This window comes from Temnothorax longispinosus, chromosome 9 (assembly GCF_030848805.1).
Source record: "Temnothorax longispinosus isolate EJ_2023e chromosome 9, Tlon_JGU_v1, whole genome shotgun sequence".
NCBI classification, from domain to species: Eukaryota; Metazoa; Arthropoda; class Insecta; order Hymenoptera; family Formicidae; genus Temnothorax; species Temnothorax longispinosus.
This window is the reverse complement of record NC_092366.1, coordinates 15769627-15787540: the sequence shown is the minus strand read 5'-3', so window position 1 is coordinate 15787540 and position 17914 is coordinate 15769627. Positions and strand designations below refer to the sequence as shown.

Genomic DNA, 17914 nt, shown 5'->3' with positions numbered 1-17914 from the left:
CTCGTTCACATCGATCGGTGGTCTGCACATAACTGATATAACTACTGTCGCGACGAAAACGCGTTGTACTACTGGACCGCAACATCAATGTTATTATCATTCGGTTATCGCAGTTATCCCTTGGCTGTAACATCAATATAGTTACCACCGGGGCTCGCGATCATCCCCCTACGTATACTTTCAAGTAAGTCAGCAGCGGCGTATCCCCACGAAACTCCCTTCGTCGGTTTGCGATCAATACTCGGTGCTCGGGACGGAGCGTGCAGCGATTTTGTTGTACTCGCGAGTACCGTGCATACTTTCGTGGCCGTCTCGAGTTCTCCGACGAATATTCCACCTGATATGCGATATAAACTTTCCGCGTGTACGCTCGTCTCTTCGGTGCGAAATAAATATTTTTTTACATCCCGTGCGCAAAGTGTTATCCTGCATAAATGCCGCGTTTTGCGAGGAACGTTACTGTCTGGGGAAATCTCGGGAAACACGTTGAGAGTGTGATCGCTGAATTTTTTATTCTACAGCGCGCCTAGGCGCGCGATACTCCCGCAAAGGACAAAACGGCGAAAATGAAGAGACAAAATGTTAGAACTCTGTCGTTGGTAGTGTGCACTTTTACGTATCTTCTCGTTGGCGCCGCGGTGTTTGACGCCCTCGAATCGGACACTGAGAGGAAACGCTGGGAATTTCTCTCGGGTGAGTTTCCCCCTTTTCGCTGTTTCAGTCGAACGAATATTTTTTAAGCGGGTCGTTAATTGATAATTAATTATTTCCGCCGCTCGCGCGCGGCGGGAAATATGCCGCTGCAGAGATACGCCGTAATATGATGAAGAAGTACAATATCACGCCGGAGGACTACAAGATGGTCGAAATTGTAATAATAGAGAACAAGCCACATAAAGCGGGGCCGCAGTGGAAGTTCGCGGGTGCCTTCTATTTTGCTACTTTAGTTTTAGCCATGATTGGTGAGTCGCGCTTGTGCTATCCTCGAAAGTTATTTAAATTTAATTATTTTTAATATATTAAAGACTATATAGACCACATTAAATCTCTAAGTTTAATTATAAAAATTATGTTTTGTACTAATACGAAAAATATATTTATAATTGATATTAAAATAAAATCATGAGAGAGAAAGAAAGAGAAAGTCGTATTTTAATTAAACGTTTTTCAAGGTTACGGGCATTCCACTCCTGTGACCAAAACTGGGAAGGCGTTTTGTATGGTGTACGCAATGGTGGGAATTCCTTTGGGACTGGTGATGTTCCAGAGCATTGGCGAGCGATTGAACAAGTTCGCATCGGTCGTGATCAGACGAGCAAAAACGTATCTCAGGTGTCAAAAAACCGAAGCTACAGAGATGAATCTTATGCTGGCGACCGGTCTGCTTTCGAGTATAATTATTACGACAGGTGCTGCAGTGTTTTCGAGATACGAGGGCTGGAGTTACTTCGATAGCTTTTATTACTGTTTTGTAACGCTCACGACTATAGGTTTCGGTGACTATGTCGCTCTCCAGGTAAATATCGCTTGGCTGATCACGAGAGAAACAGTAAAGTGACTAAGATTTACAGATAAATTGTGTTGCAGAATGATCAAGCGCTCTCCAACAAACCTGGATACGTGATTTTGAGTTTGATCTTCATCCTATTTGGCTTGGCCGTAGTCGCCGCCAGTATTAATTTGCTCGTATTGCGGTTCATGACAACGTAAATATATTTTTTTGTAACAGAACGAATTATTTTATATATGTCTGAAAAAAGAAAGATTATTATTAATATTCTGAAACACACACATCACTTTAGGGATTCGGGTGAGGCGCGCCGCGAAGACACCGAGATGCAATCCGCCTCGCATCACGTTTTAACGTTGGACGGCGAGGTTGTGGCGGTAAACGGAAAGCTCCTGGCCAGCCACATGCCCATCATGCACGACACGGACGATTGCGTGAGCGTATGCTCCTGCACCTGTCTGGGCCCGACGAATTCCGAGCTGCTGGATCCCTCCGGGTATCAGGGTTACCGACCACCCCCGACTTCTGCCAGTCTGCGGATGAAACGCGCGTCCGTCTGATGGAGGGAGTTTCGTCGTCGCAGCTTACGTCGCCGATTCTCCAAGGCCGACAGCCGGGAGTTGCTCGGCATCGATGTTTAAGATTGCTGATATTCCTCGCACAAAACCTCCTCGTAAGAGAATACCGCGCACTGTGATACATCCACGAAGGACAATTTGTAACGTTTGGCAAAGATTTTCACACTCTGTGTGGAAAGTAAAATTAGAAAAGACAAACTGCCGTTTAGAAAAATGTTTGATGTTTGATACGTGTGACCAGAACTCTGATTGTTGACCGTTGTTCGAATCCTGATGGCTAAAGCTTGAAGAGGGACGCTTGAATAACGTGTTCCTGCCGCGCATTTCTTGACATTATATCGTCACGTATCCCTGAACAAGTTGATTCATTTTGATAATTAATGTTGCTCAACTATATCGACTCCTGATGCATGTTGTATATGTAATCCGCGTGTTACGTGTAACGCTCGATTTGTCAAGTGAACGTGACAAATCGTAATAATCGTTTCAATCGGTAAACATGAATACGAAACCTCGATTATTCGAATATCTAGGGTGGTGATCTTTGTAATATTGTAATATTGTATCTTTAAAAAAAGTGAAACATCTATAATAAACCTCAAAAGGAACGTACGCGAGTTATCGGATCGCAGATTATCTAAAAACATGATGGCGCATTTATATAATATCGTAGTATTGTCAATGTTGAATTAATATAAAATATGTGCAAAGTGAAGAAGCATAAATTGCTTGAATATAATCTAGAGGTTTTCACATTTAATCTTACGTTACTCGCGTATAAGATACACCCCAGCCTTGGAAATTTACTAAATTCGCAGAATAAAAACTTTTTATCGATCGAATGCTGCACAAATTGTTTCACAATTAGAGAAAAACTTTGCACTTTATCTAAAAGATATATCGAATATTATCAACCTTTATTTAAATGTAAATTATAAAAAAAAAACAATAAAAATTAAAGCGTAATGTTGGGGTGTAACATATTTACGTTGAAAAAACTACGCGAATAATGTAGGATTAATAAGATTAATATAACATGCCATTGAATGCTATTGTATAAATCTCATTATAAGCAGATTTTGTTGCAATCGCTACATATTTATTATTTTTCTAACAAAATTGTATTTTGTTTTATATAGATTGTAGTGTTTGCAATTAGAAAACACTTTAATACATTTAAATTTAATATACAAGATATAAATTTGAACTTTTGAGTGAAATGTATACGTTGCTTTTACTGTTAAAAATATTTGAGAACCTCTAGTCTAACAGGATCGTATTACGTCGCAAAAATTCTACATACATATGAATATAAACATGATAGAACAATATTCTAGATATTATAAACCTCAACAGCGTAATATTATATACATATTTCCATATTTATAACCATGAAGAAATCTTGCCTCAAGAAATTTGACGCGATCACTTATGTAATCAGATCAGAAATATGTACACATAGATGTATCATGACTCATATTTTTTTAAAACGTTTACAAAATAAAATAAAAGATGCAAGAAAATGACCCGGGAAGACTGATAGCTTAAATTAAATCCAGCGTAATTATTATTTGCTTTAATAAAAATCTTTGGGTCTTTACTGTTTAGTTGCGTCACAATATTTCTTAAGATAGTTTACCAGATATTTTTTACATGATATCATGTTGTTATTTAAAATAAAATAATAAAATAAATACACCAAATAGCAATGAAGAGTAATTCAATTCTTTAAACATTTATTTGTTTACCTAGTGTATTAATGATCAAAAGTAGAGGTTGCATTTCGATCAACATCGTTTGTACTTATATTTTATTTTTAATTTGCACGACAGTTGAGATATAAAATTGTTTAATTACATAGAATATTTGATTGATGCTTGCTTTGATGTATGCCTCATTTTATTAATTATCAAAATCTTTGTCACGAGTGTTATGATCAGTACACGCACAAGTGAAGTAATGAAGAATGTTTGTGAATTTATTTCTTGAAAAAAAGTTTAAGTTTAGCTAAATATATCGGTAATATAGATGAAATCCAATTCTTTCCGGAATTGCAATATATGCAACAGTTAACCCGTTGAGGTTTCATGGGGTCCAGTGGACCCCAGGCTTTTTTTTTTTTTCTTAAAAGTATACTATTTTGAGAGTAAAACGCACAAAGTTTTTTTGCTCTATCTCAAAAAATTTTGATGAATATTTTTGTGAAAAAAGTCAAATTTCTCGGAAAAAAATTTTTTTCCTCGCGTTTTTTCAACATAAAAAATTTTTTTAAATTATTGGATTATCAAGAGGAAGTCATAAATTAATTCCAGTTCAAGGTTTGAGTCAATACATCAAAAAGAACGCAAATGGAAACTGTTGTGGGGTCCATTGGACCCCATGTGACCTCTACGTTACTTTTAGGAGGTGTGACCTCAACGGGTTAAAAGTGCGCAATTTTTACTTACTTAAACTAGACAAATTATACTAGATGATACGATAGACATCTATTGTAACGTTATTATAACGTATAGCTTACATGTGTAGTTATATTTTTTAACATAAATACATTTTTAATAATCATAGATGCAACATACATTACATTGCAGTAATTATTTCTTTAGAACTTTATGTAATTCTATTATTTATAACATGTGTAAATAAATTTTTTAGAAAATGAGAAAAAGAAAATGTGAAAATATTATAGCAAACAATAACCGATTCGTCAAATTGTAATGTTTTAATTTTTGATACATTATAAAGTATTTAATTTAAATAGTCCATTTAAATTTATCCGAGCTTATAAGAAATACGTTGACGTAAATCTTTTTTATAGCTACAAAGATTACAAAAATAAAATGCTACTACCCCGAGAATTTCCGAAAAACAATAGAAGTTTTCTTTAGACATAAACAAGTTACTCGTTTAACCTTACGTGCCATTTGGATATCTCATCAATGAGATAAAAAGTTTTTTTATTCTTGCTATTAACTATGATCGAGCATATATGTGAACTGTCTTTGAAAAGAGAAAGTAAGTTTCCTTTTATGGATGTAAAACCCTTGACTTTCAAAAACGTGTGGATAACCTGGTGCGGTATCAGCAAGTACACTCCAAAATGTGGTTTTCACGTGGACAGCAATGCCACAATCACCGCCGAAAAAACAAGACATGCTGAATCTAAATATTGGTGGATAATACATCCATTCAGTTATGCCAGGCAATACCTTTACCTTTCTGATGTACAACAAAAACGCATTGTTTTCTCTTTCTAAATAAGAGAATTCACAGATTTATGTGGGATACTTTGATGACAGCAATATACATGATAGCTTTCTTTACAATCCCCTTTATGGTTTGCTTCGTTATAATGGATTACGAAACAATTCGTCTAGATACAGTGAATCTTCCAATTTACGCGATCTGTTGGTTAGATATAATACTTAATTGTATTACGGGATATTACGACGAGAAAACTATGTCTGTCGAGTTGAAACCTATTAAAATATTTACGTGAGATATCATATCTAATATTTCGTTAATTCAATTATTTTTATTAATTTCCGCTTAATGTTAAATACATATTCTTTTAGGTTTTATCTCAAAGGATTTCTTGTGCCGGATGTGTTATCGTCTTTTCCGTATAGTTATATAACACTACAGTGGCGAAGATTACCGGGAAATAATCCTCATTATATCGTTACTTTAATTAATATCATGCCTCTCCTGAAATTAACACGCTATTGCACTTTTAACTCAAACATTTATTATCTATTTATGGTAATTTTTCCTCATATATTTTCTACGATGATATTATACAATATGCATCATATCGACCAATTTTTTAGCATTTCGAAATAAAAAATTTTTATTTGGAATTATGCACCACCCTATTGCTAGGATTATACTTAATCTTTTGGTTTTCCTGTTTGTGTTACTTGATACCGATTTTGCTGATGTACTTTATGAACATTCCGCCGAAGGTAAGCATATCTTCAATATTGATCTCTACGCGAACGTTTCCATATTTTTATATTTTTCAAGCGGCAATTATTAAAATGTATTTCGTAATGTGTGTAAAAAGGAATGCAAAGATTGTTGGATGATGAAATTGGAAGACAGCAGTCTCCAATTCAGATTAAAAAACGCTGCATATATCGTGCTGGAAAATATATTAGCAAGTGGCTACGGCCCGTTTGTACCAGAGACAGATGGTTCCATCATTTTCAATAGTATCCTCATGATTATCGGCAGATTCATTGTGTGCTATATATTGAGTAAGATCTACACTTCATTATTAAAAATCATGCATTATTAGACATTTTCATTCAAATGTCGGACATATGTCGTGTCTTTTAGTTATGTTCCTTCATATCAAAGCTGAAAGAAAGTCATCCGAATCAAAATTTCAAGAATTAATAGACCAAGTGAAAGCATACACGAGACAAAAACAATTATTGCCACACATGAAGAAACGTCTCTTAGCTTATTATCATTATCGCTTCAAGAACACTTACTTTCGCAGTAAACGAATTTTATCAGATTTGACAGGTTAATAAAATATATGGGAAAAAGAGGAGCACATAAAACTTTACAAATAATAACTGTTAATATAAAATCTGGATTTTCTACAGAACCGCTACGTGAAGAGATCGCGCTTCAATCTTGTCGACGATTGATCGAGAACGTGGCAATCTTTAAGAATTTGCCAAGAAACGTTCTGCAGTCAATAGTGAAGAACTTAAAATTCGAGTTATATTTGCCAAACGACGTAATCATTAAAGCTGGTAGTCACGGTGACTGTATGTTCTTCTTGTCCTCCGGGACCGTCGCGGTTTTGACGCCAACTGGAAAGGAAGTTAGTTCTTTGAATATCCAATATTAAGTTCGTTTGGACTGCGAAAAAGAAATTTACTCTCTGTGTGTTATTTCGAGATGTGCCATTTGAATGACGGTGCCCATTTCGGCGAGATCGCGCTCTTGGTGGCGGATCAGCGAAGAGTAGCCAGTGTCGTCGCGATCGAAGTCTGCGAGGTGTATCGGCTAGATCGTAAAGACTTCCGTCAATGCATAGATATACACAGCGAGCTATTCGCGGAGATCGAACGCATCGCCACGGAACGCATAGAGAGAACCATCAGAGCAGAGGAACAACACAAGCGTTTTTTGATGCGTCCTAGTCGCGTGCCGAATTTACGCAACGGACCGACGAGAACTTGACTTTATTCATATATGTTGATTACTATTTGAATTTATGTGTCGATTTTCTAATCTCCGAAGACTTAAGTATTTTAGATCCTTAATCAATAATCCTCTGTGTTACTATAGAATTATAGTAACATTTTACTAAAAGACCGTTTTATTGTATCGCTATGAGCTATAGCAATTAGAAAAAAAGATTCTTATAAACGATCTCGTCGATTGGTTTCTCGTTATCGTAAAATAATAATCGTTTTGACAGTGTAATCGTATATATTTAAGGACCTTATGTATTATTATTGTCCATACAATAATCGTAGATAATGGCATTCTCTCGTATATTTATATATATCTACTTTTATTTTAAAATTATATATATGTATGTTAATCATTACCTACGGGTACTTACAATTACAATTACATCCGCTATAAGACTTTTACGGTAGCACTGTTGTGATGAGCTCTATACCTCTATCGATATAACGCATGAGGGATATGAATCGTGGTTCCTTTCTTTTTTGGCAAATTTCGTCTACAAGGAGGTCAAGTTTGTGTCGAAATTTGTAGCACTCGATCGTGATGAAATATCGCAACGTCAAAATAGGAAAAAAAGTGCGACACACTTTGCCGATGTGTCGAGGAAGACAGCGGATCATTATCGATAACCGACGTCGTTATGCGCGAGGTAAGTTCCAACGATTCCGTGTGAGAATCGCGGTCCCAATTTAATCAGGTCCATTGATGTAATCGTAACACGTTGCTAGACGCACCTATATGGACATCGGTACTTACTGTACAAGATATGTCACCCTTTCGTGATACGTAATGTTAACGTGAAGTTAAATCAACGCTGTGTGAAAATTATATCTATATACGTAAAGTGACGGGGCATGTTCGCAGGCGACAATGCCTCGAATCATACGATGTAAATAATTATTTACAATAGAACGATTTTTTAACACGGGCGATGTACACCTATAGGATGTGCTTTACGATTTTTAACGCAATTACCTTTTCGCACTCCTCCATTTTCCATCCGTTTCCGTTTCCTGTAATCAATTCCGAATCTACGGGGGACAACTGATCAACGTCGACTGTCTATATATCATTACTAGATCGCTTTATCGAATTAAATGGGTCACTATGCTACGTAGTACTATTCGCTATAACGGTTTTACATGTTCTCTTGGTCATACCTAAAGGAGAGCACAGAGGAGAAGAGTACTTAATATCTCCGTCGATACTGTTCTTGTTCGCGTTTTTAAATGAATATGTCTTTTCCGGATAAATCTAATCTACTATCTTGTTTTATATACGACAACAATACTGACGTCATATGAGAAAGAAATACGCAGATACGTGAACAGCTATTTACACTAACGAGACGTCGTGTATATTCAGCACTCTTTTCCCAATCCTTTCAAAGGTCATCTAATAAGGCACTGCGTTTTACTGCGACTGAATCGGTGCAAGTACGGAACAATCAGGAGTTGTTCTAGAGGTTTTGCGATACGTCGACTCTGATCGGTAACGATCTTGATTTACGACTTACACTTACGGTGTGTATATAAATGCGTTTTGGTACCTTTCCTCTTCCCGTTTTATCTTTATGATCGTCAACTTTTTATAATCGGTATTTCTACGATCTACTTGACACATCACGAATGACGATGCGTCTAACGATAGCAAACAGTGCGTAATTAATAGTTAAATGCAGCAAATTTGCACACAAATGCAATGGCTGATTGGATAAAGTAGAAGATTGGCTGTACATGCGTGTCACGACAGGTGAAAGATGCGATGCGACGCATAATTTAAGAGTATTAAGCGAGCGCGAAATTATATTTACGCGTTCTTTGCATAAATAGAATTACATGTTTTTTGTTTGCGCATATCTAAGATTCATGTAGAAATTATCTAGTTTTACTTTCAGAATTGTTATCGAATAATGAAGTCTCAAATGGGCATTTACAGTCAATCTCAATTTCATGGATAAACATTTCAGTACATACAATTCAAATTGTTTTCAAAAAATGTACATCAAATCAAAGCTACACGTCTGATTGAAAGCCTTTTTATCTTTGAAGAAGACAAAAAATTAAATTAATAAAAATTTAAATATCATCAAAATTCTCAACTAAATATAAATGTTAAGGTTCTGCTTCTTTATTATCTTTGTTTCATTAGATAGATGTCTAATACCGAGATTTGCTCTTAAAATGTTAAGCGTTCTTTGTCTAAAAAAGAAGAATGATATATGTATAAATGATAACGAAAAAGATAACGAGTTTATCTTGGAGTCGGCAGGCGTTATGCTAACACATGTACGAGTGTAAGAAATAAGTAATAACAATATTATAGAGTATAAATGGCATATTGCATAATAAACTATTTATATTATACAACGTAACGTGTGCACATACGCTTAATAGGAATAGGTACAAGTTCCTTTTTTAATTACGCATTACAGTGTGTCCAATGAAGAAGGACATCACGCGACTTATTGTTAGATAACTGTTCTATGAGAGAAAACTTTACTTTGTATATCATTCCATTCTCATATCGTCGTATCGTGCTCATTAAACCCTATGCTGCGTGAGAAAGGAATGGCTACGCTATATTGTCCCACATCGATGAAGACTCTTCAGATCGTATTCTCAAGATTGTGCAGGAATTGCCGAAAAGCTTCGCTGTTGACTTCACAAAAAGAAATTTACAAGAATCGCACATTATTGCGGGTACGCTGCTGTGAGTTTATCGCAATTATTCTACGATTAACCTGAAGTACAGTTATTATGGCGACACATAAAATATATACTTAAAAGGACACCAGTTCGGAAACAATATTTCCCACGTATTCGATAATATGATCCGCAAAATTACGCGCTTAATCAGTCGACATTGGTTACTTCGGTAACGCGGGATGTCATCTGGAAGGTACGCGCAGTCGCGACATTTCCACTGGTCTCTTAAGAACGAGTTAATTACCCCGCCTAATATGGCTCCGTCGGACTAGGATTCAGCGTCAGATCGTATATACATGGATAAAAACGTCAAAGAACGAGATCGCGCAAGTCAAGATGCGCGATATCGAGTTTCGCACGCTTCTTTTTGATGGGAATATACCGTACACATATATTATACCTATGTATAAACGCTCTAAGGCTTTGGCAGTGATTTAACAAGTCGATTATCCGGCACGTCCGATAGGGGCAGGTACGCGCAATAACTTCCTCTCCTCATTTATTTTCTATTGCGAATCCCGCCGGCCACGATCCAGAATCGATATGTGCTATCACGTGTGTCGGAAATACCGAAAAGTCGATTACGTATCTTATACGAGCATTCGCAGAATCGATCTCCTTCTTCTTCTCGAATTGTCAATATGCGGTCCTCTCGCCGGCAGCTGGCCGGCCTCCGTGCACGATCGGCAGCAGAACTTTGCGTAGTATTTGTGCGTGCAATACTTGGCCGCCACGATAAGCTCGCAATTGGCGAAGAACGTGTTATCCTGACAATGGGGATGAATAAAGATACCTGAAAGAATTAATCACATTAATTAAACGCACGTTAAATTGTTTATGTTAAGGAATATTATATTAGCGTATTGATATCAATCAGTATCACTCACCAGCTACGCGTATATCAACGCTATCGGAATTCGAGGAGAAGTCATTGGCCGCTTCGCATCGATACCGGCCAGAATCCTCTCGATTTGCATCGCTAATAATAAGTCGATTGAGTTCTGAAATTAAAAATGTATGATTATTATTTATTTTATTACCATTATAGAAAATTTAATTTGTAATAATTGTATAAAAATATATTTTTTATAAACTACATTATTACTTATAGCTTTACCAGAAATCTTTATTCGATTGTTCGTTTGAATAAGTTCGTCGTCCTTATACCAGAGTACACGTGGAATCGGATAACCGTCGACAGTGCAAGCGATGCTTATGTCACTGCCTTCAGGGAATTGCGACTGTCCTGCCGATACGTTGACTTTGACCGGCACTATGTGATAAAGAAATAAGATTAATATTCTCAAAGTGTAAAAATTTCGTTCAGTGAATATTAAATAAGAAATCTTTTTCTCTCAGCAAGAGAATGTAAAAAGTCCATTTAGAGTATACTTACATCAGTTTCGTTTTTTTGTAACGATACGGATACATTGTTAATCGTATTAAAGTCTTAGAATATATTTCAAGTAGCCAATAAGCAAGTTACCTTAACGCATTCTCAGCCTGACAGTACAATGCAATGTAAATAAATTCCATACTAAGCGCGCATGCAGGAAAAAGAAATAACACCATCATTGTGACCAGTTCGCGGAAAAAAAAACATTTTGAAAAAACTTTATTTAAAAGCTGTAGTGAAAGATAAGTTTTTCACCGACATGAAAACTTTATGGGAAAATCTAAAGCGATAAATTTGAAGCAACGAATTAATTGTCACAATGATCGGCGCAATCTAGCTAGAAACACAAGTATCAGCCATCACAGTCTCACCTTTGAACCTACCGCTACCAGGCTCGACGGTAGTGGTTTCGAGAGGAATAACACGAGGAATGTAAGGCGGTTTCGAGGAATAAACGGGAGCGTAGGTCTGATGCTCGGGAGATTGCGTTCTGGTAGGCCTGTAAGGATACTGCGGTTTCTCAGTAGTAGGTCTCTTCGGTGGTTGGACGAGATACTTGGTGTACTCTTCGTGTTCGGGCTTAACATTGTAGACGGGCCCGATCGCTTGCAAGGTCGCCGACCAAGAGGCCGGTGTACCGATGCCGTTAAACGCCTGACAAGTGTAAATGCCGAGGCTGGTTAGTGTTACCGAGCGTATCAGAAGAGTATAATCGGTGTCTTGCTCGTAATTGTCCGAAAACAGAGGTAACATTTGGTCGCCACGCCACCAAGTGACTAATGGCCTCGGCCATCCCATGGCATAACAATGCAGAGCTATCGGCGAGTTCATCGTCACCGTTATGCGAGTATCGGGCTCTCCGATGATGGCAACGGGAAGCTCGCTCGGTTCTAAAGAGTGCAAGAAAAGGGGCATGCGCGATGCTTAGAAAGAGAAATGTTAATCGCACCATCACCACGAAAATCGCAAATTGACATTCAATTTATAACTAGTGCTACAGGACATTATTAATTCTACTTCATGCCAATCAAAATGCATTTGACTAAAATTTAAACCCACAATCGATATCTCAGTCAACATATTAGCATTAAATAAAAATAGAAATCTATGTTATTCCAATACTCTCGACCGCATTTCACAAGACATTTACAATCAAAAATTAGTATCAGTCCCATAACCAATCAATGCTATTCTACCTAGCCATATTGAGTAGATATCACTCTTTGTAAGATAAATGGATTCTCTCTACGTACCTGTGATGTCCAATTGATACTCCGCCCTTACCGGTGGTCCTAAACCGTTATCAGCGGTGCACACATAAGTTCCTCTATCGTAAGTATATAAATTAATGATTTGAAGAGATCCATCGAGTAGTATACGTCGTCTTTTCTCCGAAGGTCCAATCTAAAATGGACAATAGTTATAAAATATTTTCAATAAGCAGACAATAGAAAAATAATTGCTCAATTATAGTTATATATTAATTGTCATATTTTTTACAAATATAAAGTATTTGTTTAGCGCACTCGAAATATACTGTGATATGGGTTACCAATGTAGTATCTTTTCTCCATGTGATGATCGGTCTGGGATTTCCTAGTGCGACACATTTCAACGTGACATAGCCACCTTCTTGGGCGCTGACACGAGGTTCTTCGGGTTCTTTAATCTTCGCAGGTTCACCACCGTATTGCGGTAAGGTAACGGAGGGTTGTGGTGTCGTTGTCAAAGGTTCTTCCGGTGCAGGTTCCAGGCAGGATGTACCGCAACCACTGTTACAACATTTCGATTCTCCGGGGCAGTCCGCATCCGTGACACATTCTTGCTCACATCTCGTGCTGTTGGATATTCTTGGACAACGACCGGGTTTAACGACTGCAATTTTATACACATATATATTAAATGCAGATATTTATATAAACAAATTCATAGGGAGATGACTAATAATACAATGACTAATAATTTAATACAAAACTATCTTCAAAAGAATATATTTCTCCATAAAAGTAGGGACGACAATTTAACTTTTATTTTCTCTCTCTTTTCTTCTAATTTTTAAGAAAATTACTTAGCACTTCATACGCCGCTTACTGCGCAAATAAAGTTCTTTCTCAGATGTATGTAAATATTACAAATGCCGCTAATTATAATAGCGTAAAAAATTATTTAAAATCTAAATTGACGAAAAAAAATTACAAGACAATGCTTACTTGACTGACAAACGCCTTTGTATTCCGTGCCGTCTTGCGTAGCGACTAGCGTAATGGCGCATCGAGTACCCTCAGGACAGATCTGCGTTCTACAAGGATCGACGCAACGGCAACGTTCGCAATCTTGTGAATCCACGTATTGCTCTTTACCATACGGACAACGGATGATATTACACTCTTCTCTGGCTTCCGCGCACCGATCTTTCGTATCGTTCGAATCCACATCTATTTCGTTACTCGCTGTAATCAAGGATTACAAAATATTGAAAAATTTTATTTTCTCAAGCGGCAAGAGTAACTTTAATATAAGAGAAGAAAAGCTATTGACACATTTATATTGCTAAAAAATATTATAGCACGTTAGCATTCAGTGGAGAAGAAATATAAGCAATGCAAATATTAAAAATTTTCATAATACATATATAAAAAACTTTCTATATTTACAATTTTATGATTTGCGTTAAATATCAGATGCATAAAAATTGTTAAAAAGTAATTAGTTATTATGCTTTTTTTGCTGTTGTGTATCTTGTAGAAAACTATGTGCAACAATTTTTATCTTTACATTTACGTTCGGGTGAAAATTTAACTTTAATCACAATAAGAGAATGTACATTTTTAAATGTATTATTATTTTTAAAATATATATTTAAATTTAATTACGATTACGGTAATATACGAATACATTTTAATCGCATGTATAAAGAATTGAGAGATAGAGACGCGAGCTTTAATAAAAATTGCCAAAAAAAGCGAGAAAAGCCTTTAAACATAAAAATACATGAAGATTATATATGCATAAAAATGGCGATTGCTGATGACACTGCAACAAAGCTGTATATCTGCAATAATAAAAAGAGAATAAGAAACTCATTGGCGAACTCGCTCTCCTAAACTTACTCCTAAGACAAGTGTTAATGCAAGATTCGAAAGTCTTGAATCTGTTGCGATTGCCACCACATCCGGTATAAATAAACGCCCGGCACGTTTGACGTTCCTCGTCGAAGTAAAATCGTTTCGTAGCACCGGTCGTGCAAGATCCACTGTCAACTGGTTCTTTACAGATCGCTGTATCATCATTATAAAGACAATTATATGATCCATATATTTTATAGTAATAAGTTCAATGAAAATATAACGACGACATGAAAATTAAGTGCTTGAAGGAATCATTGTTCAACAGGAAACGTTAAAGAGACAATGAGATAAATATACGTACATAAGTTTGAAACACTGGTGTCGTTTCCGGGAGGTAGAGGTTCCTCGTGATGTATGCAAATGGATTCGCACTCAGAAATTGTACTGAATCTGTTAGCGTTGCCATCGCATCCACCATACATGAATTCATGGCAGGCACGTAAATTTGGTTCATAATAGTATTTGCGAAAAGCGCCTCTGCATGGGCCGGAGTCCACAGCAAGATTACACATATCTGAAAAGAGACCATTAATTCAATTTTAATCATATTAATCTTTTTAAATAATTGTTTTATAAAAATGCTTAGTAAAAGAATAAAGAATAGGGACAATTACTATGCAAACATTTTTAAATTTAATCTTCGAGATATTGGATCTTTCTCGTAATATGATTATACATATGTATATTGAATAAATTATATATCTAGTACTTTGTACTTAATGAACAGATTTTATTACAGATAAAATGGCAACATAAATAGAGTTCGTTACAATTTACCTTGTCTATGGAATTTTCCGCAGAGCCGCTCGCATTGTTCTTCGGTCTGAAATCTGTTGGCATTTCCACCACATCCGCCATAAATAAACGCCTGACACATCTGATGTTGGGCATCGTAGTAATACGCGGTAAGACTTTCTTCACAATCGCCAGAATCGACCGGCGCCAAGCAAATCGTACTCTTCGGTTCTCCAGTCGGCGGAGTTATCGTGGCTGGTGCTTGAGTAACCTCCGGTGGTGTCTGCCGCCTACACTTCCTCTCGCAAGATTCTCTATCCTGGAAGCGATTCTTATTGCCTTGGCAGCCGCTGTATTCGAACTCGTAGCAAGCATCACTGCGTCTGTCGTAGTAGAACTGTTTTACAAAACCGTTACAAGGACCGATCACTTGTGGCAGGATGCAAGGATCTGAAATTATTATAACATTTTTTTAGAATATTTGCAACACTTTCTGGGTTCCTTGTACTACATAAATCAAACAAAAATATTAAATAATTTTTTTCTATAATTAAATTTCGTTTTATGTGTTTCAAGTTTCTTCATTGGAGATAATTATTAGAGTTTTTTGATGACAAGTATAAATTTTGATATTTTTATTCTTTCATACATGTTCTTTTATTGTTCAGCTTTTTATATTTACAGCTAACGTACCTTGAACTTCTCCGCAGCGATACTCGCACTCCTCGCGAGTGTTGAAATTGTTGCCATTACTCTGACAGCCGCCGTATCGGAATTGTTTGCAAACCCCATCACGACTGTCGTAGAACCATTTGACTTGATTCTCGGAGCAAGGACCATGTTCGTCGGGCAGGAAGCAGAATTCTATTTGATAATAGATGAATAATGGTACCGCGGCGTTATTACTTATGAACAATTTCCGAAGTCCATTAGAAACATTACCTGTCCGGAACTCGACTTGTCCCGGTGGAGGCGGTGTGGTAACGGCCACTTCACACCTGTTGACGCAGTCCTGTTCGGTCACGAAATTATTGTCATTCCCGCCGCATCCACCGTAATAGAACTGCCGACAGTGTTGCTCATAGGAATCGTAGTACCATCGTTGAGTGTAGTTGTGGCACTCTCCCAGGAGAGCGGGCAGGAGGCAGATATCTTGTTCTGTATTCGTAAGTTTAGCAATTATACTTGTGCTATGTTATTGCTTAGTAAAAAGTTTTAAAAATCAAAGAAAGATTAAGAATTTTTAGTTTCTTATTAATTAATTCTTATTAACGTTAAAATATGATATGTTAATATAGTAATAATAATTAATTTCAAAAGCCTTGACATAAACTTTTATATTATAAAGAACAAGATAGAGAGAAAAAGAGAAATCGAGGCAAGTATTTATACTTTTTTCTATATAATTTCTCTATATATTGACGAAAAGAATTGTTAATGTGTTGTTACATATGATGTAATATCACACATTATGTGCAATTAAATGTAAATCTGTTTCAATTATAATTAAATTAAATTTTTTGTTTGTTGTAAAAAGTTTGAAAAAAGACGATTTATACTGTTAATGCTATTAAAAACGTCAAAAAATGTGCGCTTTTAAAAGTATAATAATAACATTTAACACAAAAAAGATGTTATAAAAGGAACGTGAGGGAAATGAAATCTTACCGATTTTAGGCGGACAATCAGACTCACATGCGTCTCTAGATTCAAAGTTATTTTTATTGCCATTACAACCAGTGTAATAAAATGGCATGCAGCGATTCTCTGATTGATCAAAGTACCATCTAGATTGCTTCTCCATGCATGTACCCTCCGCCCGTGGCAACGTGCAAATATCTGTTAATCGCATTAATTATTATACCATGCAATTAGAAACATTCAATCCAATTCCAACTACTTCACTATACCTGTCGTTAGTTTAAGAATTCTTATTCCTACTGTTAGTCAAACTACTCAGCTGCTGTTTAAGACTCATATCCAATTCAAGTAAATAATTTATAAAAACCTATATTTGCTAGTTTTTACTCTATCACCATCATATTAATGTTATAGGGTTGCACACATACACATACGCACACACACACACGCACGCACGCATGCACACACAAAATATTAAAAAAATTATTATATAATTAAAATTATTAAAGTACACTTTATAAATAATTTATAACATAATATCACTATTCAATTCTGAATTAACCATAATTAGGCATTATTTATCATGTTTAATCCTGCAATTATCAAAAATGTAATTTTAGCATTAAATATAATATGGTATACTTTACATGAAGAAATCCAAGAAGGATTCATGTCTTTTTAAATTGTGTTGGACGAGATTATGCAAGTGAAAGCGTGCACATAAAACTAAAATTATGTGAAAGCTAACGCGCGATCGTGAATCATGTGATTGCGTTATTCCAGTCTCATATTGCTGCCGACATGTAATAACGACTCAATGTTGCATTCTATTTTCGGTTACCATCACCTATGAACTAAATACGGTTCGAAAAAAAAACAACAACAACATTGACGCTTTCTTGAAATCGAGCAAGAGCATTGAGGTTTCTTGTCAAATTGCGCGTGATGTTACCACGAAGCGATTAAAGCTCTTTCTTTCTTCGTTGCTGTCTATACCTTGTGAA

The 17914-nt window shown here is 36.2% G+C and overlaps 3 protein-coding genes across 7 annotated transcripts in view; 2 read left to right on the top strand and 1 right to left on the bottom strand.

Moving 5' to 3' along the window:
* Window positions 1-49: 49 nt before the first annotated feature.
* On the top strand, window positions 50-3797 carry Task7 (TWIK-related acid-sensitive K[+] channel 7). The gene is made up of 5 exons (XM_071789268.1): window positions 50-693; window positions 807-962; window positions 1173-1516; window positions 1588-1706; window positions 1803-3797. The coding sequence occupies exons 1-5, from the start codon at window positions 567-569 to the stop codon at window positions 2068-2070; spliced, it is 1014 nt and encodes a 337-aa protein (XP_071645369.1). The 5' UTR covers window positions 50-566; the 3' UTR covers window positions 2071-3797.
* Window positions 3798-3937: 140 nt separating this feature from the next.
* Window positions 3938-7376, top strand: LOC139819693 (potassium/sodium hyperpolarization-activated cyclic nucleotide-gated channel 1). The gene is made up of 8 exons (XM_071789269.1): window positions 3938-5287; window positions 5359-5580; window positions 5661-5847; window positions 5916-6050; window positions 6152-6344; window positions 6427-6618; window positions 6702-6925; window positions 7003-7376. The coding sequence occupies exons 1-8, from the start codon at window positions 5061-5063 to the stop codon at window positions 7285-7287; spliced, it is 1665 nt and encodes a 554-aa protein (XP_071645370.1). The 5' UTR covers window positions 3938-5060; the 3' UTR covers window positions 7288-7376.
* A 143-nt stretch (window positions 7377-7519) lies between these two features.
* Window positions 7520-17914, bottom strand: part of Ppn (proteoglycan-like sulfated glycoprotein papilin) — an 87587-nt gene continuing 77192 nt past the window's right edge. For 2 of the 5 annotated variants that reach the window (XM_071789262.1, XM_071789260.1), the window contains exons 27-39: window positions 16938-17108; window positions 16212-16427; window positions 15963-16133; window positions 15312-15719; window positions 14836-15048; window positions 14517-14684; window positions 13617-13856; window positions 12959-13281; window positions 12660-12810; window positions 11778-12296; window positions 11128-11283; window positions 10898-11011; window positions 7520-10803 (exon numbers count right to left, since the gene is read on the bottom strand). In XM_071789262.1, the coding sequence (XP_071645363.1) occupies window positions 10601-10803; window positions 10898-11011; window positions 11128-11283; window positions 11778-12296; window positions 12660-12810; window positions 12959-13281; window positions 13617-13856; window positions 14517-14684; window positions 14836-15048; window positions 15312-15719; window positions 15963-16133; window positions 16212-16427; window positions 16938-17108 (3053 nt within the window). In that variant the 3' untranslated portion in view covers window positions 7520-10600. The remainder of the gene's footprint in view (window positions 10804-10897; window positions 11012-11127; window positions 11284-11777; window positions 12297-12659; window positions 12811-12958; window positions 13282-13616; window positions 13857-14516; window positions 14685-14835; window positions 15049-15311; window positions 15720-15962; window positions 16134-16211; window positions 16428-16937; window positions 17109-17914) is intronic. The other 3 variants (XM_071789265.1, XM_071789263.1, XM_071789264.1) reach the window with 3 other exon arrangements.